The sequence below is a fragment of the Talaromyces rugulosus genome, chromosome V (assembly GCF_013368755.1).
Source record: "Talaromyces rugulosus chromosome V, complete sequence".
Taxonomy (NCBI): Eukaryota; Fungi; Ascomycota; class Eurotiomycetes; order Eurotiales; family Trichocomaceae; genus Talaromyces; species Talaromyces rugulosus.
Genome location: NC_049565.1, coordinates 4,828,254 through 4,853,277, shown reverse-complemented (window position 1 = coordinate 4,853,277; position 25,024 = coordinate 4,828,254). Strand labels below are relative to the sequence as shown.

Below are 25,024 nucleotides of genomic sequence, written 5' to 3'. Positions count from 1 at the left end.
AACAAAGCAAGCAGAAAAGAAGAAAAACAAACACCATTCGCTTATGCAGTATATCGATGAAACAAAAGCTCATTCTTTCGGTTGTCGCCAGTCTTTGCGTTCTCGAAGCAGTGCTTGAGGCTTGTTTGGGTCGAGCAACGTCATCATCATCTTCCCCAGCTCGTTATGTTTAATCGGCTTCGTGACATAGTCATTGAAACCCGCACGGGTTGCATTATCGATCTGATCAGTCATTGCGTTGGCTGACAAGGCCATAATCGGAATATGCGGGAAGTGATTCTTCGCTTCCCATGCCCGAATCTCTCGACAGGTTTCGTATCCGTTTTTGATAGGCATTTGAATGTCACACTTTGGAAAACATTAGTAATCCAAGAGAGAAAAGATTGAGAAAAGGAACATTGTAAACTCACAATAATCAAAGAATAGTAACCTGGCTCGTGGGAGAAAACCATATCAACACACTCTTGTCCATTGCTAGCTGTCTCAGAAACCACCTTGACCTTGTCTAGGTATTTCAACATAACCTGCAAACATTTTAGTCACTTACTAAAATAGCGTGGGTTTCAGTAACTTACCGTTCGGTTTGTCTCGTCATCTTCCACCAGTAATATGCGATATCCTTTATTCCCAATGACTTCTTTGACCATTTTTACAATGGTCTTAAAGTTGTTGTTAACCTCCCGTGCCTTATCCTGGTTGCGATCCTTGCTTAGATCACGTCTATTATCAGGATCAAAGATGCTGGAGAATGCAGAAGGTTTGACTGGCTTGGGTACAGTGTTCACTGCGAAGCCGGCCGCAACTAGTTCGTTCATACTGTCGTGGATTTGACGCTTTTGATAGAGATCACAAATAATGACCACTGACGGTTTGAATCTTGCACTGAGGCCTTGGATATATTGTAACACTTCCAAGGTCTCATCGGCACCGGAAAAATCAAGGACAATATGCGAAAAGTTCAGAGAGTCACTCGTGCCACTGAGGTCTTTCCAGTCATCTATGTCAGACAATGCCGTGCTAGTAGCAGGAACCTCGAGAGGGATGACCTGTTCAATATGCTGCTTCACAGCCTCACGAGCATGGTCCAGAGGGCAAAGAACAAGAACCGAGTATATGAGAGGCGGTGAGTATGTGGAACCAAGCCTCTTCTCCGCGACTGGACTCGGTGGTACAGTTGTCTCACTTCTAGATATAGTTGGTATTGGCTGGTCGGCACTCAAGGGGGAAGGCCCGGGTTTTGAAGATGCTTCAGAAGCCATAAAGTCAGGAGTATGGGCCACAGACGAGACAGATGAGCTAGATCGATAATTCGACACGGATCGTAGAGAAGGAACCGAGCTGCTAGATATTTCCGCGGGAGAAGAGGGGTCATGGATTGGGGACAGGTCTTGAAGGGTGAGGATTTTAGAATCAGAATGACTTTCTTTCGTAGAGACCGTGAAAGTTTCCGACAAATCCGATGGCTGCCGTGTCAACCCTGGATCTTCTTGCACGTACGGCGGCGCGTCAACCTTTACATAGAACGAAAACCTGGCACCCTGTCCTTCCCGGCTACTCGGTGTCAATTTCCCGCCATGCATCTCAACCAATTGCTTTGACAGAAACAGCCCAAGTCCACTGCCTGCCTGTTGCTGTGAGCCGGTTCCTCCAAGTTGGCTAAATCTTTGCATCAGTCGTTCGGCATCGGTAGTGCTAAATCCTTTGCCCGTGTCAACAACTTCAAAGTTGAGGAGTAGCTCGGTTTTCTTCAAGGGTATTGAAGGTTCATGACGCATTGAGCATCTCGTGTAGATTTCACCCTGACTGGTAAATTTGACTGCATTGCCCATGAGGTTGATCAAGACTTGTCTGATGCGGAATTTATCACCAATGACCATTGAAGGGACATCAATGTCCATGAGGTAATTGATTTCGAGACCTTTGTCGATGGCCCGGGAAGAAATCGTGTCAATAACATCTTCGACGACCGAGCGCACATGAAACCATGAATTAACCAAGTTCATCTTGCCAGCCTCGACACGAGACACATCAAGGATATTATCGACCAACTCCCGAAGGTTGGTGGAGCTGTTTTGGATGGTATCAAGCATGCGACGTTGTTCATTGTCCAGATGTGTGTCTAGAATAAACGGAATTGTACCGAGGATGCCGTTTAGAGGAGTTCGAATTTCGTGCGACATGTTGCTGAAAAATTTCGATTTCGATTCCATTTCTTTGTTTAACTTCAGCATCGCCCTGTTGAGTTCACGCTCGAGGTTTTTCCGGTCGTTGATGTCAGTACATGTGCCATACCATGACGCTTCGTCGCCGCTGATATTGGGTGTTTCGACTTTGATCAATCGCACAAGATGCCAACGATAATCTCCACCTTTTGAGCGAAGACGAAGTTCGGTGGTGTAAAAGATTCGACCATTCTCATCCTTCTGGGCAGCAACGATACCTTGATTCACGAGCTCGTTAAGTGCAGGCGTGACACCGCCGGAAAACACTCTTGGCGCGGCTACACCGCCGAATTCTGGGGACAGTACTGCATCGCTATCTTCAGCTCGCGTAGATTTCATGTCATTTACTTCCGACGATAAGACGCCACACTTTTCCAGATCATCCCGATGAACATGGGCAATGAAACCAAAGTTCATTGCTTCCTCAATCGACTGACCGGTGTATATCTGCCATTGTTCGTTTGCCGATATCAGGGCACGGCGTTCTGTGGCCTCAAAAACAACCTGAGGGATGGAGTTGGCTAGTGCACGATATTTCGCGTTAGTGGCAATGGTCTCTCGCTCTTGAGCTGCCGTCAACTCGGAGACATGCTGTTCGTGAATGTCCAGGAAGGAACCTATCCATGATACAACTTGACCAGTTTGTGATAGCAGGGGATTGGCCCTAAAGATAAACCATCGATACGCTGAATCGTCGCTGAAACGCTTGACCCGAACCCGCTCGGTGAATTGAGCGCCCGTTTGGAGAGCCTTGGCCCATTTGGTAGAGATAGACTCGAGCTCGCTGGGATGGACGTTTTGCCACGGATCTCGAACAGACAGATCTTGAGGTTGACTTCGTCGATAGGCATCGAACTTGGAATTGGTCCAAATGACCTCCCCAGTCTGTGACTTGGCTAGGAACAAGTGTAGTGGAACCGAATTGAGCATCAGTTGAAAGATATGTTCGGAGACAGAGTGGCCATCACGGTGAAGTTGCGCAATAACGGATGTTGTAGAAGGGTTTCGGGACGGGTTTCGTGCTGGAGTTGATGTCGAATTTGTGCGAACGTTGTCGTGTTGTTCGGTAGCTTCAGAGTCCTTGACTACGGATTCTACCTCACGGATTGGCCTAGAGACGCCCGGGGAAGTCGGGACTGATGGGGAAACACCAATTTTTGCCTTTGAACCACGACTTTTCGGGGCAGTGGAGCCGCGCGCTTGGAGAGAAAAGTAGCTCTCAGCATGGTCAGAGCTGTATCGAAGACCCGGTGTGGCACTTGGCTCGCTGGCAGTGCCCATACTAGCAATTTCGATGCCTGGGGTACCGACAATTGACATAGATGGACTGCCTTTGGAATAATTAGACGTCTCGCTTGGGCTGCAGAGACTCCCACGTGCCGAAAGAGCAGATTCACCATCTGTCATAGCCTGACCGCTGAGACCGGCAACAAGTTCCAATTCGCTGCTGGCGTCAGAAAACGTCCCGCCCAGGCCGAGAATGTGACCGAAACGAGGTTTGTAAGAGCCGGGTGCAAGCTGCCTTTCAAGTTGGGTGTACTGGTGAGCTAACGAATAAGAGGTCGTTAGGTGTGGTATCAAATACAGAAGCGAAGTTCTCAGGTTGGCAGGATACGGGATAACAGGGGACACGAAAGAGATAACGGCCATAGGAAACCTGAGGGTTTCTTCGCTGAAGTCTCTTGTTGTCGTGGCGTGTAATAGTGGGACATGAACGATTGTCTTTGACCGGTCTAAACCAATGGCGTTGACGAATTTAGCTTGCGAATAGTCGTGGGGTGGGGGATTCTTGGCAAATGCTTCTTCGTCAACAGCGTGGTTTGTGAAGAAAGGATTTTGGTCGGGATGAGTTCGGGGTGCCGGTGAAGGGGCAGGTGATTGTGACCATGGCGAGGGAGGATTTTGCTCGTAATCCTCATAATCCTCATGTAGCGGAATAGTAGGATGGTGGAGTAGCTCCTTTTTGCTTGGAGGAGTAGGGGCATGTACAGTAGACGACCTTGACCTGCCATGGCGGCTCGGTGGAGCTGCTACTTTTGTATCGCCTTTTGGCAGTGCGGCCTCAGTTTGAGCCTTTGGAGGATCACCAGCCGGTGTCACTTGTACTATGTCGTTGGGAGAGGGGATCCTAGCTGTAGCATCCGACGGGAGAGCTGCTGTGGGTTCGTAGGCATACTCCCGCGTCAATACTACAGGCTTGCTGCGGCCGAAAAGCTTCAGAATGCCGGTGCATTTTATTAGCGAGTCATTTTCTGTCTCGAGATCTCTGGGAGCAGTGAAAACTCGGCTGGGAGAGGAATCCTGAAGTCCTGCCTCAGGGGGTGCTGCTTTGGCACTATCCTCTGCGGATACTCTGGGAGCTGGACTCCCTGATTCGGTGGACTTGAAATCAGACACCTTACGCGGAAATTCGGCAGAGATTTTTTCCCGTGACAATTTCTCAGCAGTACGCAAGGCATAGGCCTTTTTATCCTTGGTAAAGCCAGCGAATGAGTGGCGAGCCAGCAATGACGGCCTTCTAGACGAAGAGAGCTTTGAAGTGCTAGTTGTCGATTGATCTTCTACCTCTTCTTTCTTTTGCGCAGAATCTTCCCTGCTGATGGCTGCGGTAGAGGCGACCTCGGGTTCTGAAGGTATTGGATCCCCATCATCACGAGTTCCATATGGGTTGAAAGTGGCTTTCTGTCCCCAGGGAACATTTTCCAAATCGGTTGGGTCACCAGGGACGGCAAGAGAAGCTCGCTCCACGCCAAAATGGGACTGCAGGATATCGGCCACATTGGCCCACCACGAATCTAGCCCGGGAGCTGAATTCAATGCTAAGACGACGTCGTAGAGGTTCGGACTGGGGTATTCAAAGTGACCCGGGGCGGGTTGGCCCCCCAGTGGGTGGACCGAAGCAGGATTTGACGGAGCCATTGCCCTCGGCGGACCCATGCTGATGGTGCCGGGTGCCTTGGATGGCCGAGGCCTTGACTCGGTAGACAGTTTAGATGATTTCGATCTGGCGGGATTGGATGTAGGCATCAGCGGGAAAGGATAGGACGGGGTAGTCGGGAGGCCAGAATCGGGATTTTTCTGAGCAGCACCCTTAATCGTAGTACCAGAACTGTTTGACTCCGCATAGAGAGGAGAGCGGGTAAGATCCAACGAAAGTGTGTCGGCATGGATCACGGTGCTCTCTGAAGACGTGTTGTGCCCCGGATTCGTGTTTGCGGACGCATGGAGATGTTGGGCCTGCTGATTCACCAATGTCTGTTCCATTCTTCGGCGCAAGTCGTCAAGGGTCCGCGCATCGCTGTCGGTATAATGCATCAGGTCAGAGGCTGAGTCGGTGATGCGAGGCGACGGCGGCTGATGCTGGGAAAGATCTTTGCGCGCACCTCTGATGGCCAGGTTGTCGACGACGGCCGGAGTGCTGCTCAATGGGTCGGCGCGAGACGGATTGCGACTATGACTCTGGCTGTGGCTTTGGGGTTGACTTTGGCTCTGGGGGTGTGATGCGGCCGACGGGGAAGGAGCCTTGGTGGGCGTGAGACGGGCCTGGTTCCGCCGCATGTTGTTGCACTCGGTCGGTCAAGAATTCGACCCTCAAATTATTGAAGCTCGCTGGCCACTTGGCAGGTGTAATAGTAAATCACCGGCATCGCTTGTGTCCGACCAGTTGGTGATGGTTGGTTGATTGTTGACGTAGACGACGAAGCGAGTAGCGGTCAGAGAGCCAGACGATCCAAACACACAGGCAGACCAGACAAGACACCGATGGCGGGTTGAAGTTGTGGTCGGAGAGTTGTAGAACGGTTGTAGAACAACAGTGGCGGGCGATGTTCTAGAAAACGACAAGGCGACGTGATGTGTGATGCGTGAGGCTTTTGGCAGGCGTCGGGAGTGGCTGCGGTGAGGCTTCTCCACAACCGGGTGGCAAGCGGACGTACTCAGGTTGTCTTGTTGATAGTGGTACGCTCTGTATCGTCGGATGGGGGGTGTGATAGATGCTCGGCTGTGAGGAGAGGAACAGGGAAGATAGATAGAAAGAAGGCGAGAGAGAGAGAGGGCCAGGCAGATCCTGTTTGGCACACACACTACTTGGTTAGGGGAGAGAGTAGTGAGAGGTTCGCTCGCTATCCGCATGGCTGGCATCAGGGCTGGCCTGGGCCGGCCCTTTTTTTTTTTTTTCTCTCTTGGTCTTTCTTGCGCTTAGCCGTGCGGGTGACAGCCGGACGATGACGTAGATTGCCGGCTATTACGAGCATCGCTCCTTCCTTCTTCTTCTTCTTCTTCTTCTTCTTCTTGTTCCTTCCTGTTATTAATGGTTATGCCGTGTAACCTCGCCACATAGCTATACATAGCCATCCATAATTGTACATAACTATATATATAACTATATATATCATATTAAAGCTGCAGAGTACAGCACCCCCAGATTAAAGGTAGCCGCCGTGAGCGACCCAATATTGTCGCCATGGCACGGCGAGGTGACATGTTCGCAGACACCTTTGTCGCGTCGGCATCGCCCGTCTGCGAAGAGCTTGACCGCCTGTGAAACGCTGCTGACTGGCCGCTGCACAACGCTCGATGATGGCGATCGCCCCAGCCCGTGCCTGTTCGGGCCTAGCACATGGCAGCCCCGGTAGAGCTGCCGTACGATGTCATCCACTCGTCGCTGCGACGGGGCTCCACTTTACCCCACAGCTGTGCCCGTCTGACCAGCCAGATGCCGTTCCCGCCAACCCCCAAGAAGGAACGCTGAACTTTAAGACGTTCGGCGCTGCCACGATTGGCTATCCCAGCTCAGTTCCGTGGAACCAGGATCACACTAGCCTTTTCTTGGAAAGCCGATGCCATCATCGACAAGGCGCCCAATAGTAGACCGGCTGCGTCATTGTTATTGTCACCGTCACTTCAGTTCAGTGCATTGCTACTCCGTACATATGAATATTAATTACGGCTGATCATATACCCCGTATTTGACAGCCTTGGCCCCCGGTCAGCTCGTGACGCCTCAAATCTGCAGCTCGCAGCCGCTGAATAAGCCTCACCATGGCCACGACGTCATCGCCGCCCCACTCTCCCACACCTGCCCTTGTTCCCCTTTACTTTATGAGCCTATGCCGACATGACCAATGTCGACATGACCAATTTGTTTACTTTTCATTATTAGTAGTACAGTGTATTACATGCATAATTTTTAAAGGTACATTGAAACTCTCATACCGAGTACTTGATACAATATATAAACATTTCTATAATATATATAAATAAATAAATACGATACAAGAAATATCTGTAATAATTTTATTACGCGAAGAAGTCGTTCCTTGCTGCCTAGTTAATGGACTGTTCTGTGCTAGATCTACCGTATATGATATCTGGCATGTGTCCATGCCACCTACATTGAAGTCGTCTCTACATGTAAATATACTCAAATTCGGTGATTTTCAAATGTTAGCCGAGAAGATGTCCAATGAACCGGTATAGTCCTTGAACTGCCATTCCTTCAATCAACCGCTGTTGAGAAGTTGTTTCACCAAGAAGATTATCAAATATGCAATCCAATTAGAAATAATAATTTGAATTTATAAATTTCAAATGACGTTGGACATTATTATTACATAACGGACGAATATGGTAATTTAGGCAAATTAGGCTAGCAGAGAGTACACCAATTAAATTGGTAGAATTGGTGCGAAAATAATGCACTTGAGAATAATGACAAGAAAATAGAATAAACTACGTACCGGTACTTACTTCCCTGATTCCTACTGTTTACAACAGCTCCTCAGCCAATAGATCGCTCTCGCCACAATGGAGCTAGCCCGAAATGGCAATTTTGGCTTCAGATCAAAACTTCCATATGACTAAGCCAACTATCCTCTTTTAGGTACCTACCCCGCCATGATTGGCCCGTTCTTCGATTGTGATACCCTTCCGTTCCCGTCAGGCTTAGGCAATCAGATATCTTTTGGTCATCTGTACATCCTCTCATTGATTGTGCATTCCATCTACACAACCATACCCCCCATCTTTCCTCCCTTTTTGTACCTTGGGATAAGGGCCTTTCCATCAAACGATTGCTCTCCGGCCACCGCGACTTCCAACGCACAATTCTCCTCCGGCTTATCAGACGATCTACTTGCACCGAACCCGCTCCCGAACCATACAAAACATTTTTTCCAACTGCGACGGGCTGGTGACAGTGTGCTAGGTCGCAATGTTTTGATCTTGTCATCTTCAGGACACAGGCAGTTCTCCCAAAATTGTCTGTGGTATGGAGGATCACCACGTCCTGGGAGAGGACCTTCCACTGCCGCCTGCGCGCCTTTTCGAGCGCCTGGCATCTCTTCCTGGATATATCTGGGACACCACAATCGAGCCCTTCCACTCAACATACGACAATTGGCACGTCTTCGGAGTTAGGCAGGTGCAGGACCACGACGCCTCCACCCCCGCCGCGACATCTTCCGGCCCTTCCAGCACATCGCGAGAGTCCTCGCGCATCGACGTGAGACCGCCATTCCGGCATCATTGGCGAAGCAGCTTGAGCGAATCTAGTAGCGACTTCTCCACATCTCGAGTCGAACACGATCAGCCATGGGTTCCCGTCGTTGCTCGCATTTCAACCCATGTCGTCCGGTTGGAGCGAGAGTTCCATATGATGCGCTCCATCGTGCAAGTTTCTGACCCTGACTGCGTTCATACCGTCCGTCCCATCGAGCTGGTTAGGCTTCCTCCAGAACCTAGTGATTCTAGCTCTATTCTAGTAGCCGTCGTCGAGTCCCCCGGCCCCAACGACCTTGGAAATATTGTCGCCTTCGGCCCCGCCTTTTTCTTGTTCGGAGCAAATAGCGACAGTAGTACTAACTCAACACCGGGAGAGCAAGTGTCTCTTCCCTTATTTCTAGACTTTGCTATCGGCGCTTGTGATTGTTTGGAGCTGCTGCACTATGGCTTAAAGGCCATCCATGGCGAAATACGTGGGGACGCCTTCCACTTCAATCGAACCACCGGTCTCGTCAAGCTAGTCAATACAGGAAATGGTGCTAGAGCATTTGATAATGCACTAGGCGAGGGTTGGTCTACTCTGTCTCGTGAAGTTGGTATCAAAACCAAACTACAATTTGTCGCCCCTGAACAAACCGGCCGGCTCCCAACAGAACCGGACACCCGGACAGACATTTATGCTCTGGGAGTCCTTTTCTGGATCATGCTTGTGGGGAAGCCGGTGTTCACGGGTGCCACTCCGCGAGACATTGTCCAAAATGTGCTGGGCAAAAGAATACCTCCAGTGTCTTCCAAGCGGATGGACATCCCCGATGCTCTGTCTGGTGTGATCCAGAAAATGACACAAAGAGAGGTGAACGAAAGATACCATACCATCACGTCTGTCAAAAGAGATCTTGAAAAAATAGCCAAGCTTCTCGGCGATGGAGACAGTAATTCGCTGAGCATATTCAAGGTTGGTCAAACGGATGTCTCGTCGTTTTTCACGCTGCCGTCCCAGATGTTCGGCAGAGAGGACGAGTACAAGAAAATCGTCAATGTGGCGGAGAAAATGCACCGGCGTCACCATGTTTTGCATGCAAAATCAAATGCTCAAAGCAGCGCCCTTGGCTCCACATCGTCGATATCTGATAGCCGTGTAGACAGCTTTGATGTGGTTGAAGGCTCTAGCGATTCGGGGTCTGCCCATGTTGTTTCTTCTCGAAGCAACTCGAATGCCGGCCACTACCTTCTCACTCATGCTCTGACGCATGACTCGACACAAAGCACGGAGTCTTCAGTCTCTACTGAGAGGGCTACCAGCCTGTTCAACAAGTCAAGAGTTTACACCGAGTACAAGTCTGTAAATGACAGTGGCGACCGAGATTCTTCTCATTTGTCCACGGCCGGTAGCTCGCAAAGCCATATAGAGCCACTGAATGCTATCGGTCGACATAAATCGGCACAAAAATTGCGTCGGCATGGACGCTGTGAGGTTATCACTATAACCGGAAGCGCCGGGATAGGAAAATCTGACCTCATTCAGCGTATACATGCGCCAATTCGAAAGCTAGGTTACATTGGGGTCGCGCGACTTGACCGCGCACGAAGGGTTCCCTTCGAACCCTTCGCCCGAATTCTGGCTAGTCTTTTTCGTCAGATATTTTCTGAAAGTGAGGTAACCTCTGATTATCATAATAACGTACGGTCTTTATTGCGGCCGCTATGGCCAACCCTCCACCAAGTTCTTGGACTCCCCGAGCAGCTTATATCTCTCGGTCAGAAGGATAAAGCTGCCTCGCCGCAAGCAAAGGTGGCCCAGCATTTATTAAAAGAAGGGCCAAAACCCGAGGTAGCTAAACGACCAAGCTTTGGCCATACCTCTGCTCCTACCGAGATAGTCCTACCTAAAGCGCCAAACAAGAACATGCGCCTGAGGGAGACCTATATGGATATCATGCGAATTGTCTGCCAACAACGACTAGTTTGTGTGTGTCTGGATGATCTTCAATATGCAGATGACGAGACAGCGGACCTGATAGTCAATATCATCAAAGCCAGGATCCCTTGCTTACTGATTTTAACTGCACGCAAACATGAGATCGAATCAATAGACACACAGTCTCTATTCAATACCGAGGGCCCGAACATTACGAAAATCGAGTTGCATCCATTGGAAGAAGAGGATATTATGAAATATGTAGCCGTTACGATGCATCAAACCTCCAATACATCGACCCCCAATGCATTAACGCCACTGTCCGTTGTCGTTATAGAAAAGAGTCGGGGCAACCCTTTCTTTATCCGAATGATGCTGGAGACCTGCTACCGCAAGAATTGTATTTGGTACTCTTGGCGACGTGGTGCCTGGGAATTTGACATCGATCGGATTTTCACCGAATTTGTATCTCCCGATTATGGTGATAGCCTTGGCACAGATTTCCTTGTCAAACGCTTCCAGGAAATGCCTTCTGAAGCTCGTTCTATTTTGATATGGGCTGTGTTCCTAGGAAGTCCATTTTCGATTTCTCTGATACAAAAGCTTCTGACAGGCGAGTTCTGGTACGACGGCGGAGACATGGTCGCCGATCATGCTGCTTCTCGTTGTCAGAAACCGGTAGAGTCACCTCGTTCGGACGCCGATCTCATCGCGGGACTTCAGTATCTAGTCCAAGGCTATATCATTTTGCCGGGGGATACCGACGATGAATTTCGGTTTGTTATAATCCTCCCCATATAATATACCACAATCGTTTTCTAACTTTCATGTAGATTCGCACACGATCGGTTCTCTCAAGCTGTCTCAACGCTAAGCCAATGCCATGATGTTGAAAAAATGCACTTCATCATTGCTCAGACCTTGATGAAACAGGTAGCAGATGATAAAGAAACGTACCCCAAAGCATATCACATATGTCAAGCTGCGCGCCTTATCAAGGAACGAGTACACCACCGTGCTCTTTATAGAAAGGTCCTCCAGTATTCCACTCAAAGAGCGATCGACTCGGGTGCTCGAGCAACTGCACTTTGGTACTCTCGAAATTGTCTCGATCTGCTGCAACCAGACTGCTGGGATGACGATGCATCAGATGTGGATTACGAAGAGACTCGAAAACTTCATATATCAACAGCGGAACTGCTCTGGTATCAAGGGAAAAATGAAGAGGCCCTGCAGCTTCTGGCAGAAATTTTCCAATATGACAGAACAGCCGCGGGAAAATCGAAGGCCTGGATTATAAAAAGCAAGATATCTACTCGAGAAGGCGACTTCAACGGGGCTATGGATTCTTTACTCACTTCATTGGAGGAGCTTGGAGTTCGCATTCGCCAGCCAACCTCATACGAACAATGCGACAATGTTTTCCATAGCCTGGGCCATCATTTGACTTCTGTCAATCTTGAGAACATGATACGACAGCCCGTGAGCAGGGATCCGAAAATGGTCGCCATCGGAGATGTCATTGCGGAGGCCATGGCTGTAGCTTTCTGGGGTGACGACCTGACATTCTTGCATATGAGCACTGAGATGATGAAGCTTCATTTATTTTCTGGTCGTTTTGCTCAAATTGGACTATCATGCTCGCATTTGGCCATGGTGTCATATAGTCGGTATAAAGAACTTGACGTGGCTAACCGAATGGGCGATTTGGCCTTGCTACTTTTTGATACATATTCCGATCCTTGGTCGCGTGGCGCCGGTCTCTCTAGCCACATCCTTATGGTGGAACATCTCAGAATTCCGCTACAAGCTGTCCTACCGGCCATTGAACTTGCGGTGGATGCTTCTTTCACTAGCTCTGATCCGCATATGATGCTCGCCAGTTTCGCCACAATGGCTGCGACGCGGTTTTACTTGGGTCAAGACCTCGCGGCACTTGAAAGCTTCTGCAGTGAAACACCCGAGGAACTTTCTGGGTGGGTGCGTGATGTCCGAGGAGGTGTACTCCTCGTAGCTGTGAAGCAAGTGGCACGAGCATTGCAGGGCAAAACGTCCTGGCAGTCCCCTGATTTGGTTCTGTCTGATAGTGAGCACAACACTTCAGAATACATGGATCACATAATTCGCCATGCTATGCGGGTAGATCGCCCTTACAATATCTATTGGAGTCATGCTATGATTGCCCTCTATGTATTTGGCCATCACGACAAAGCGATTGAGGTTGGCACGCATATGCTAGAGAGTATCGGCAGGTTATGGTCTATGAGGGCGGCTCATTTAACCTATTTCTACCTCGCGCTCTCGATTATGACGCAGCACTTTGAGAATCCAATCAACAGCAACTTGGAATCTCGCATGAATGATGTAGCTATGTGTAAAGAAGAAATCGAGTTTGCCGGCAAAGCGTGCGAAGTGAATTACAAGATGTGGTCGTCACTCATTGACGCAATGCTTTACGAGTATAAAGGGGAATTCAATCACGCCATCCGTTCCTACGAGGTAAGTTTTGCCCAGTGATATTATTTCTTGAATCCTTCGACTAAACAACCTTAGGACGCTATCGATCATTGCGAAGTTCACGGTTTTCCGTTTGAAGAGGCTTTGGCCCTTGAGCTCCACGGTAGGTTTATATGCGTTGTACGGATATGGTTGTTGTTGTCGTTTTGCTCATTATTTATAGGCGAATTCCTTGTACGCCGTGGCGCGAAACGGTCTGCCCGTGCTATCGTCAAAGAAGCAATCGCCGCTTGGACAGGTATTAGTGCTATTGGAAAAGCAAAACACCTAGCCGAAAAACACGAGTGGCTCTTGAAAACGGCTGCCGCGTCCAGATATATCGACAGCAGCACTCAAACCCAGGACACGCTTGTCAATATTAGCCAGAGTTCTGCGATAGAGCCCCCGATGGTTCAACAACGCCTGGAAGACGATAGAAAGAAGAACTGGGTCGAAACCCATGGCGTTGCCGTTCACGATGGGCCGCTGGACATACCCAGTGTCGGACTAGGTACGTTTTACCAAACTTTTATCGCATTTGCCTTTGACTTACTGAATTATTAGACATTATCGATTTGTCAAGCATCCTCGAGTTTAGTCAAGTCATGTCTTCGGAGCTCCAAATAGATAAACTGTTGACCAAGATGATTGAAATTATTTTGGAGTCCTGCAATGGATCAGACACTGCTATTATTGCCACCGATTTCGAAGACACTGGCTTTGCGATAGCTGCAACTGGAACGCTTGAAGACGGCCAGAAAGCGTTCGTTGATGGACTTGCCTTTTCCGAGATGGAAGACAAAATTGCGAAACAAATCACCCACTATACCTTGCGTAGTAAGGAAGAAGTCCTTGTGCACAACGTTCTTGAAGACGATCGATTTTCCATCGTAACCGAGAGCTACCAAGCGCGGTATCCTCTTGGCCGATCTGTTATTGCACTTCCTATCATTCATGCCAACTCCTTACTTGGTGTCATTCACATTGAAGGCAAACCCAATTCCTTCACTCAACGCAATCTTGTCGTTCTCCGCCTTTTGTGCCATCAGGTTGGCATTTCTCTGTCCAACGCTCTATTCTTTCGAAAGATTGGCAAAGTCAGTGCCACAAATGCTTCCATGGTCGAAACGCAAAAGCGCGCGCTGGCTCAAGCCCGAGATGCGGAGCAAAAAGCCAAATTTGCCGAAGCTGAAGCAAACCATAATGTCAAGCTCAAGGAAGATGCAGCCAGGGCCAAATCTGTGTTCCTTGCGAATGTTTCCCACGACCTTCGCACCCCGATGAATGGCGTCATTGGTCTCTCTGAGCTTCTGAAAGGCACACCTCTGGACAAAGAACAGGATGGCTATGTGGAATCTATTCGAGTGTGTGCTGATACCTTGTTGACCCTGATCAACGACATTCTTGATTTCTCCAAGCTAGAGGCTGGCAAGATGAAGATTTCAACGGTACCTTTGAATTTGAAAGAAACGATCAGCGAGGTGGTTCGGGCACTTCGGTATACACACCGTGACCGGGACTTGGAGACGATTGAGGATTTGGATACTCTTCCAGGAGATCTAGTCGTCATGGGTGATCCTGTACGCCTCCATCAAATCTTCATGAATCTTCTCAGCAACAGCTACAAGTTTACCCCTAAGGGGTCAATCAAGGTTGCAGCCGCGGTTTCCCGTGAAGGCAAGGGCCGAGTACGTCTGGAGTGCTCCGTGGCAGACACGGGAATCGGCATCTCGGAAGAACACAAATCACGGCTTTTCAGGCCATTCTCACAAGCGGACAATTCTACCGCTAGGTCCTACGGCGGTAGTGGATTGGGTTTGAGTATCTGCAAAGCCATCATCGAGGATGTACTTGGAGGCATGATTTGGCTGGAGTCTTCGCCAGGCGTGGGCACGACCGTGACGTTTCAACTTGTTTTCCGTAAAGCGCCCAAGGAAACGCTTGCTGCAGCGCCATGGACACAGAAATTGAACCAGGCTGACACTGACGATACTACGCGGGTCACCGCTCGAGATCTCACCAATATTCCTCGCGAGAAGATCCGGGTGTGCATCGCAGAGGACAATCCTATCAATCAAAAGATTGCAGTTAGGTTTGTTAAGGGGCTTGGTCTTGAGTGCGAGGCTTTCAGCGACGGTCAACAGACGGTCGAGGCGCTATGTAATCATGCTAGACAAGGAAAGCCGTTTCATGTTGTCCTCATGGATGTGCAGATGCCCGTCCTCGATGGCTATGATGCCACCCGCATGATTCGCAAACAGTCCGACCCAAGTGTGAACCAAGTACTGGTCATAGCCATGACCGCTAGCGCTATCGAAGGCGATCGCGAAAAATGTTTAGATGCCGGGATGAACAACTACCTGGCGAAACCAGTACGATCGTCTGTTCTCAGCGACATGCTGGACCAATATCTTGCGCCTACAAAACCCAAAGTACGTCGACGGGACATTTCTCGCCAAACCAGTAATAGCGTTCGCAATAAGGAGGACGCTGTGACTCCAGGAAGCAACACGTCTTCGTCTTCTGCCAGTCAGGTTATTGCACTTACACCGGAAGACGAACGGCAGCGTCGATTAGAGCGCCAGGCTGTCGATAACAAACAGATTCCAGAACGTCCCAAACTTCCACCATCCTCCAAACAAAACCAAAGCTCAGCATCGTCCTTGGCGGGGAGAAATTAATCTTTTTCCCCCTGGAATTCCTTTTTGGCGAGCTTTGCAAGATGTCGACACACGCTTCTTGTACAAATTAACACCCATTTTTTCATGAAATATATACCTTGCGATCCGTGAATGACTCTTTTCAATACTCGAGTTGTCTAGGGCTCGATTTCTTTTCAGCGCCATGATATATGGCAATTATATTTGTGTCCTTGTGATATCCTCCAACTATGAATTATGATGGCGTCCCTTGGTTTTCATTTTCTTCTTCTTCTTTTCTTCTTCAGGTGATCTTTCTTCGTTATATAGCTTTATTTTGTATAATTCGCCTTTATATAGATTTTATGGGTTCGTTACAAGGGCATAGCGGAGGAACGAAGCTCAATTTGTGATTGTTTCCTCTGCGCCTTTATATTATTATGAGCATTTTTCTGTTGATAGAGATCCTTATGGAGACGGAATGGACTAATAGGATCCGAAAAGCCCTGTTCACAATCTATCGATTACTTATTTTGCTTTCTTATCAAGTCAAAATGATATAAATGTTATGTTAATATTATCTAAGTCTTTTTTTAAATTCATTTTTACACCGTTCTTTGCCCAAAGATCCGGAATCTCTTCACGCCGCCGTCCGGCACCAATGTCAGTTTCGCATGAGTAAACACTCGTTTATCTTCCCCGCCTGCTGCGAGATCAGCTCCCTCAAAAACATGTTCTGTATCGGCTTGTGTCTTCTTATCCCCACTCAACAATTCTACCCAACCGGGGTGATCATGGCCCGGTTCCTCGGTGCTATCAGACTTGACCAATCCATGCACCCGAACCTCGCGAGGGAAGTTACCGCGAAAGTCCTTTGTATCGACGACGACTTTGCTGACTGTTCCGGACACACCGAGGCGGAAAATTGCCCAGTCGACGTGGCCTAGAGTGCGTGATCGTGCCGTCTCCCAACCATCGCCCATGTCTTTGCCGCGGCCGGGCAGGATTGTGTTGGAGGCTGGCGTGTAGTGCTGGTCAGAGGCGGACAGGGCAAGGCCACCCAAGAGCGCAGAGGACAGTTCTTCTTCTTTTTCTTGGCCTTGTGCAGCTGCCGATGAAGGCGGGGGAGGAGGGATGGCGTGGCCGTACAGTCGAAGACGCGCAAATCCTCCATCCGGGTACATCAGCAGACGAACATGGGTATATGGCTTAGGGTTGGCAGGGTCGTAGGAATCAATCTTCCATGCCCGTCGCTGGCTCGGGCCACACTCAACCACAGGCAGAATTGTGCTCCATCCTTTATAATCTGGGCTGGCGATGTCTTCATCGCTGACTCCTCCCTGGCCGCCAGGCACATATGCGCCCTGCAGTTCGGCTTTTTCACCATAGTTGCCCACGAAATAGGCAGTGTCAACCTCGACGCCCTCGATAGCCCCACCGGCGACACCGAGTTTGATGACTACCCAGTCGTACGGCTCTGGGTTGTGTCTGCGCGTCTCCCAGCCATCGTACCAGGCCCCCGTGTGCACGAACACGCCTGGTTTGTGGATCGGCGCGGTGGGCGTCAGCAGGTTCGCGGCGCCGGCAAAGTAGTCGTTTGAGCAGGCGAGCACGGTGGCATTCAGCGCAGACGAGGCCAGGTTCGTGGTACGCGCGAAGACCTGGTCAATCTGGTCGTTGGGCACTCGCGTGACGGGGGAAGGCGTTGTTGTTGCGAGGGTAGTTGAGGCGGGGAGTTGCGACGCTGCGTCGGAGGGGATCGCGGGGACTTCCATGGCCGTTGAGTTTATTGATTGTCTCTTGATAGGTTGGGTACTTTCAAGAATAGGAAATAAATTTGTTGTTGTTTTTTTTTAAATGTTAATTTCCCTCTCGCGACAAAGGCGAATGTGGCGATGAGGGGAACTTCTTATCTTATCGGGTCGCATCGGTCACCATCGGAGCTGATTGAGTATGCTATTACTCGATAGAAATTGGATGTGACCCCGATTGCTGCCGGGCTAATCGCCTATACAATCACCAGTGGTACTGAAAACTCAGTGAGTTACTTAGTGTGCTGGAAGGCCCACTGTCCAGTGTCCCAGAGCATCTTTCTCTATACCTCTGTGATCGGAGATCGCCGACAGCCACCTCGGAACAGCCGCCGAGCCTCTATGACTCGACTTTATAGAAAACACGTAAGAAGAGGAGAACAAAAACAGTTTGCAGTGATATCCTGGGTATAATTTACATAATATACAGTAGTGTACAGTCTATACGGCCTAACACGTCAATTCTTCCCAATCGTCTCTATGCCTCCCATCCACGGTCGGAGTACCTCCGGGATCACAACCACGTTGCGCGTCTCGTCCCAGCTGTTCTCAAGTATAGCTGCCAGGACTCGGGGAATAGCTATTGCGGTCCCGTTGACAGTATGAGGGTAGCGAGGCTTCTTTCCGTCTCGACCACGGATTCTCGTGCCCAAGCGACGGCTCTGGTAGTCTGTGCAGATCGAGGCAGATGTGACCTCGCCCCATGCAGTCTCCAGATCAAGCTTTCCGTCTGCCCCGGACTGTTGTTCAGTCGCCCGAAGACGAGAGGGGAACAGAGCCTCGATGTCGCGTTTTCTCGTAGCACTCGCCCCCAGATCGCCTGTAGGCATCTCCAACACTCGGCATGGCAGGCCGAGTGAGGTTAAAACCTCGAGCTGGATGTCTAGCAGCTCGTTGAACAGATCATTCAAGGGGACGGATTTGGCATGCGTGATGTCTGCTGGATCTGTCTTCACGTTGTCTGACCAGGCAAACAGTTCTACCTTGGTGAATTCGTGAACGCGGTACAGACCCTTGGTATCGACTCCGCGCGCCCCAGCTTCGGCGCGGTAGCATCGACTGGATCCGACGAATTTCAAAGGCAGAAGGGCCTCATCAATCTCACGCCCCGCGTACATGGCGGCCAATGGAATTTCGGCAGTACCAGCCAGTGACCGCTGGGGTTTCGCTTTGTCCTTTTCGCTCTGCTCAATGTGCCAAACTTGCTGCTCGTTGTGCTGATCCCGTGGCTGATAGCCACATGCTTCCTGAAGATATGAATAAACGATCGAAGGTGGCGAGACTGCCTTCCATCCCCGACGTAGTGCGACGCTTAATGAATACTGGATGAGGGCTTGTTCTAATAAGGCTCCTTCGTTGGTAAGATAGTACCAGCCCCAGCCAGTCGATGTCGCGGAGCTAGTAAAATCCATTAAATCGAGCGACGTTCCAATCTCCACATGAGAGCGACTTGCATCGTGCTTTGTCATCCAAGACGGGGGTCGTTCTGGGTCATAATTGATGTACTGGACCAGTCGGGGTTCGTTGCCCACCGGCGTTGTGAGAGAGGTTAGGTTAGGTAGTGCAAGGGCAAGTCGTCGGATTTCCTCGTCTATACGATCTTTTCTCGATGATGCCTCTTCGGATGCATTCTTGAGCTTGTGCGCGTCTTCTCGTAATGCGGCTAGTTTCTGTTTGCTTTCGTCGCTCCCGAGTCCCCGTGAAGCCAGCTGCGCAATAGCATTTTCCACCTCTTTTATTTGCTTGCGCGGGATTTTCAGCTCCTCTACCAGCCTGGCAGCGTCGTCGGACAGCTCTCGGATGCGGTGCGGATACCCCTTGTAAGCAGCATAGTTGCGGTCAACGCAATTCTGCGAGAAGACGTCGGTGTTTTCCTTGATCAGCTTGACGTCTGGAACGGGCTTCGGCGCAGTCGGAGGTCGAAACACTTCACTGTTGTGGCGATACGATAAGCTGAAGCTGCGTCGGATGCAGCTGCTCCATTGGGGAGCTGGCCGCGCCAGTCTCGCTATGGCCATTGAGATCGCAGATGCGTGTTTGGCGTTGCAAAGGATGAAAAAGAAGGTCGTTGAATTGAAGCTTGAGACTAGAAGTCGGGTTGGACCGAGACGGGCCCCACTTGATCCCCCCCGAAGCCAATCACCTGTCGCTTATTTAGTTGCCTCGTCGAATGGCTTCAACTTTCAAGATCTAGGAAATGCTTCAAATATATGTTGAGGTCAGAGGTACATTATTAGTCATAGGGTGGTTTTTAAGTAATTATTGCAGGCAAAAAGCCAACATTTTAAGTTGCACGGGGCTGTTTCGTTTAGATCAACCCTAGGGTAGAATGATCCCCAGACAATATAGATTATCTATTTATATTCAAGGAGATTATGTAGGAAACGTTAAATATTTTCACATAATTTCTCATCTGCCAAAAATACATGCACAAATGCGTCACGAGAATGATGTGTTCCCCACCATTGCGATGGGCGCGATTAGCAATCCAGGGTTACGGACTCGTCATCGACCACACATGTACCTAATTGCTAGTAACGGTCAGCCCCTCACCGGTCTGCTATTATAAATCACACGCTCCTCGCTGGCCCAGGGTTTCTCTTCTTTTTCGTATCTATACGGAGCAGTGCTAGCATCGATTGATACTCGTGTGTCAACTTTGAATACTTTGATCTTTTCGGTGACGTCACACAAAATGGCGTCTGCAACAGGCATCCCAGAGAATGTTCATGCAGCCTCAGAAGAAGAACCTCTTTTGGGCTCTGCTGGAGGCGTCCAGCAGAGGCAAACTGAGCCCATTTACCATAATTTCATCACTGGTAAGTTTCAGCTGAAGAATAAAGGCTGCGTCCGTCTCGCTGATTGTTCACTGCAGGAAGCGCTATTGTCGCCCAGGCTGGCGTGTGGGTGGTAAGCAGCTTCTTCGTCCTCATAATCATGCTCGCGCTCACTCAAAACTTCTAGCTCACTGCCGTTGTCTGGTCAGCGATCTTTTCCCATGATTTAATCTTCTTCTCGGCGCATCCGGTAAGATCCTTTGCGTGGTATACTGTGATGTGCGTACTAATTCACCAGCAGCTTCTCAATTCTGCGGCCATTTTACTGCAAGTCCAAGCCATCCTTGTGCTTCAGCCAGCTTCAACCGCCCGCCAAAAGACCATAGGAACATATATACATGCGGCTCTCTTGACTCTCAGCCTCGGCGCCTTCATCTCTGCTTTCATCATCATCGAGATCAACAAGGGAGACCACCAGCGACTAACATCTCCCCACGGAATTCTCGGCCTCATTACATACATACTTATTATCCTGCAAGCATTTGTCGGCGTGGCTCAGTTTTGGCTTCCGGTATGGGTTTTTGGCAGTGTTGAAAACGGCAAGAAGATTTACAAGTACCACCGTGGCTCCGGGTATATTCTGCTTGTGCTTGAGCTTGCCACTGTCTCGGCTGCTACTCAAACTACTTTTAACCAGGAAGTGCTACATATCCGGCTGTGGGTGGCTCTCGTTACGGCTATCATCATTATTCTTAGCGTGGGAGCTCGCCTCAAAAAGCACAAGCTAGGCTTGTGATGGTAGACGACATATTCGGTTACGCAGACTACACCATCTCCTTGTTGTTTTCTACGCTTAGATATTAAGAGCGTTACAAATGTCTTGCTGCTGTTGTTTATTAAATGATTGATTAATCTCTAGTTATCTATGTAATGACCGCCCATCTATCAAATATAAGTCCTCAGATACTCAACCAACGCCATCATAGCCATTGCCTGTCCATAAGGCATGGATGTAATCGGTATTTCACGGTAAAAGTCCAAGGTATCACCCATTGGTGTTCCAAAACTAGTATTTTGGAGCTCGCCATGCTGGTCAATCGACCCCAAGACAGCGCCTATCGCCTTCTCGGCAACTTGGCGGTACTGATTATTTATATATCGCTTGCGCTGGGATTTAAGTATTCCGAACGCAAACCCCGCCGTGGCAGAGGCTTCAACATATGATCCCTGGTCTGCGTGATCAATTAATGTATGCCAATAGCCGGACGGGTCTTGATATTTCTTCAAGGCCGAGCATTGCGCTTCTAAAGTATTAATCAAGTGCCATCGGATCGGATCACTGGCGTCAAATTCGAGCAGCTCGAGGATTTCAGGTATCACAATGGTCAACCAGCTATTTCCTCGCGCCCATCGGGCCTTGGCGAAATTATGTCCCCCGTCTTCAAAGGTCCATCCGTGGAAGAAGAGCCCCGATTGAGGGTCGAACAGGTATTGAATATGTATGAGAAACTGCTTTTTCGCTTCCGCAATATATTCTGGTCGTCCCAGCAACTTGCCAATCTTGGCCAACGGCAATACCGTCATCATCAAAGTGTCGTCCCATAGCTGTTGGTGATTATCCGTGACATATGTTGCATGTTGCATGCCACCGTATTCGGTCCGCTGCAGATCGTACATAGCCCATTCTGCCCAGGTATCAAGCCAAGGGAGATAAGTGACGTTTCCAGTCTTCTCGTACACATAGGCGAGTGTGAGGAAGACAGCCATTGTGTTGATATTCTTGGTTGTGCCTCCCTCGGCGAACCTAGCGGCGAACCAGTCCTCAATGATCTTCAATAGCGATTCGTCTCCTGTCATTTCGTAGTACTTCCAGACCCCGTACAGCCCGATGCCATGCGTCCATTCCCAGCCTGCCCAACACTTTGTGTCGATGACCCGCCCATCATCGAGGCGCAGGAGAAACTTGCCGGACTCGTCTTTGATGTTGATGAGGTTGTCAATCAACAGCCTGATCGCCTTGTGGACGTCGGCGGCCTGTGGCCTAGTAGATACCATGGCTAAGAGAGGTAATAGGTAGATATCAGAGTGTGAGGTGAATATACTGGCAGAATGTTGATATAGATGTGCACCATGTCTCGGGCCATTGCCCGCCGACTTGCCCTCCCCGCACGCCTACCCCGGCCGTCCCCCGCATGCCAAGCCGGCTCTGTTCTCCTCTACTTTCTCTCCGGCCGGACTTACGGCCATGATATTTCCGCCAATAATAGACAGTGGATGCGCCCTTCCAACCTGCTATGCAAGTCGTCTGGCTTACTGAGGCACTATGTGAGCTGGTGTTCTGGCTAAATTGCCGCGTGTTGTCGTTGAGTCCGGGGTAGTGATGGCCGAAGGGACTGGCCCTCGCCCCCAGGGCCTTTTCTCAGGCTCTCTCGTTCTTGGTGCTTTATATCCGATTATGTAGCACCATCATCGGACGACTCTATCGCCTACCTCTTCGACTTGTACTATGCTTAACCTACAGCCATGGCAGAACACAACACATCCGATACCATCGAGTTCACGGGCTCTCAACCCCTGACCTCTGTTGCGCCCGACCTTGTTAAGCGCAACGACAAAGAAACATCCCACATTGAGAGGGTGCTGTCTCCAGACGCCGACGATGCAATTGAAAAGAATAACATCGATCTGTCGCGCGTTGACAAGGAGGTCCAGCAATATGCCGCCGCCGGCCACATCGAAGTCGACTCCGAGACCAGCAAAAAGCTTCTGAGAAAGATTGATCGCCGTGTTTTGTCGTTTATGATCATGACGTATTTCCTCCAGGCTATTGACAAGGGAACTTTGGCATTTACATCCATCATGTACTTGCCAGAGGATACGGGTCTGGTTGGTCAACAGGTTGGTCACACATACACATACACATACATCATTTGCATTGCTTACTGGCTGATAATCCAAGTACTCATGGCTTACCACTTGCATCTACATCGCCGTCTTGATTGTTGAATACCCAACAAACTGGGTTATCCAGAGAGTGCCGATTGCAAAATACCTTGGCTTCAACGTCATTTGCTGGGGAATTGTGCTTGCATGTCATGCGGCTTGCCACAACTTTGTCGGACTGGTTACCGTTCGAACTCTGCTTGGTATTTTTGAGGCCTGCTGTCAGCCGTCTTTTGTCATTTTGTCGGGTATGTGGTACAAACGTGAAGAGCAGGCCGCGAGAGTGTCGTACTGGTATGTTCCCCTTTGACAACGAAGGAGCTGTGCAGAACCTAACGTGATCATGTTAGGTACATGATGAACGGTGCGCAGCAGGTTGTAGGAGGTCTTCTTGCATACTGCTTTAGCCTTATTGGGAGAGACAAGTCTCTCAAATCGTGGCAAGCCATTTTCCTGGCCTACGGCTGCATATCAGTTCTCTACGGCATCGTCCTCATAATTGTAATGCCCGACTCGCCAATGCGCGCCAAGTGCTTCACAGAGGAAGAGAAACACCTCATGGTCGAGCGCGTCCGAAGCAATCAAACTGGTCTACAGAATAAGCAATTCCGCGCTTATCAACTCAAGGAGGCGCTTCTCGACCCGCAAACTTGGTGTTATTGCGCTATTCAGGTATTCACTACCTTGCCAACTAGCGGTTTGGGCGCATTCGCAAACCTCATTATCACGTCGTTAAATTTCACCGTTTTGCAAACTCAGCTGCTTGCCATGGTGCTCGGGTTTTATATTATCATTGTGCTTCTAACCTCAACCTGGATCGTCAACCGAACTGGACAAAACCTTCTCGTCATGGCCATATATTTGATCCCGTAAGCCCCATTATGAATTTATCGCTAATTCCTACTGGCACATTTCCACTGACAAACATTTCAATATAGATCCTTTGCCGGCACCATTGTTCTTATGACCGTCGTCAATCGCAACAAATCCACCCAAGTCGGTATGCTGATCAGCTACTATCTTACCGTTTCATTCTGGTCCGCCCAGACCCTAACCCTGAGCATGGTCTCGCGCAATATCGCCGGCCAAACGAAGAAGGCCACGGTGGTTGCTGCCACATTCATCGCCTGGGCTGCTGGCAACGCCGTGGGCCCGCAGGTGTTTTTGAAAAGAGATGCCCCGCGATACTTTATCGCGTTTAGCGTACATTTAGTGTGCTATTCCCTCATGCTTATTGCTATCTTCTTCCTCAGATGGTGGCTTAAACGGGAGAATGCAAAGAAGGATGCGCTGCTGCGGACCGACATGCCCGAGGCCTGGGATCCGAATATGGTGCATGCCTTTGAGGATCGTACGGATAGGGAAAATGTCAATTTCCGGTATGTTTATTAGTAGGTTATGATTATTCAACGGTATTTATTAGGTAGCACTTATGGAAATCTCATGTTATGCTAAAAACACCTGCGTTTAAGGGTATAGATGTAATATCGAATAAATAAAGGATGTCATGACTTTCGTGCTTGTACTTCCTCCTCGTACACAAGAGAGATATAAAAACTCATATCAACTTCATAATACTTGCGATCAGGATATCATCTTCTCATCAGTCATAATACTTTCAGACGCCAGAAAAAGGGAATCGATGCATGGTCCAACCCGTAGACCAAATAAAAAAAAAGAGAAAAAAGAGGCGTTCAACGCATGGGTGCATATTAAA

The 25,024-nt window shown here is 49.4% G+C and overlaps 7 protein-coding genes across 7 annotated transcripts; 3 read left to right on the top strand and 4 right to left on the bottom strand.

The window, feature by feature from the left end:
- Positions 1–69: 69 nt before the first annotated feature.
- Positions 70–5,780, bottom strand: TRUGW13939_10202 (uncharacterized protein; the record flags this gene model as incomplete). Its single annotated transcript, XM_035493315.1, has 3 exons — positions 70–348; positions 411–524; positions 576–5,780. The coding sequence occupies 3 exons, from the start codon at positions 5,778–5,780 to the stop codon at positions 70–72; spliced, it is 5,598 nt and encodes a 1,865-aa protein (XP_035349208.1).
- Positions 5,781–8,490: 2,710 nt separating this feature from the next.
- Positions 8,491–15,818, top strand: TRUGW13939_10201 (uncharacterized protein; the record flags this gene model as incomplete). Its single annotated transcript, XM_035493314.1, has 5 exons — positions 8,491–11,417; positions 11,475–13,140; positions 13,195–13,261; positions 13,322–13,648; positions 13,702–15,818. 5 exons carry the CDS (start codon positions 8,491–8,493, stop codon positions 15,816–15,818), a joined length of 7,104 nt encoding a protein of 2,367 aa, XP_035349207.1.
- Positions 15,819–16,381: 563 nt separating this feature from the next.
- Positions 16,382–17,551, bottom strand: TRUGW13939_10200 (uncharacterized protein; the record flags this gene model as incomplete). The annotated part of the gene is made up of 1 exon (XM_035493313.1): positions 16,382–17,551. The coding sequence occupies one exon, from the start codon at positions 17,549–17,551 to the stop codon at positions 16,382–16,384; it is 1,170 nt and encodes a 389-aa protein (XP_035349206.1).
- Positions 17,552–18,045: 494 nt separating this feature from the next.
- On the bottom strand, positions 18,046–19,605 carry TRUGW13939_10199 (uncharacterized protein; the record flags this gene model as incomplete). The annotated part of the gene is made up of 1 exon (XM_035493312.1): positions 18,046–19,605. The coding sequence occupies one exon, from the start codon at positions 19,603–19,605 to the stop codon at positions 18,046–18,048; it is 1,560 nt and encodes a 519-aa protein (XP_035349205.1).
- Positions 19,606–20,282: 677 nt separating this feature from the next.
- On the top strand, positions 20,283–21,160 carry TRUGW13939_10198 (uncharacterized protein; the record flags this gene model as incomplete). The annotated part of the gene is made up of 4 exons (XM_035493311.1): positions 20,283–20,406; positions 20,463–20,497; positions 20,552–20,614; positions 20,666–21,160. The coding sequence occupies 4 exons, from the start codon at positions 20,283–20,285 to the stop codon at positions 21,158–21,160; spliced, it is 717 nt and encodes a 238-aa protein (XP_035349204.1).
- Positions 21,161–21,309: 149 nt separating this feature from the next.
- Positions 21,310–22,419, bottom strand: TRUGW13939_10197 (uncharacterized protein; the record flags this gene model as incomplete). The annotated part of the gene is made up of 1 exon (XM_035493310.1): positions 21,310–22,419. One exon carries the CDS (start codon positions 22,417–22,419, stop codon positions 21,310–21,312), a length of 1,110 nt encoding a protein of 369 aa, XP_035349203.1.
- Positions 22,420–22,887: 468 nt separating this feature from the next.
- Positions 22,888–24,786, top strand: TRUGW13939_10196 (uncharacterized protein; the record flags this gene model as incomplete). The annotated part of the gene is made up of 5 exons (XM_035493309.1): positions 22,888–23,262; positions 23,324–23,601; positions 23,658–24,176; positions 24,246–24,686; positions 24,780–24,786. 5 exons carry the CDS (start codon positions 22,888–22,890, stop codon positions 24,784–24,786), a joined length of 1,620 nt encoding a protein of 539 aa, XP_035349202.1.
- Between the last annotated feature and the right edge of the window lie 238 nt (positions 24,787–25,024).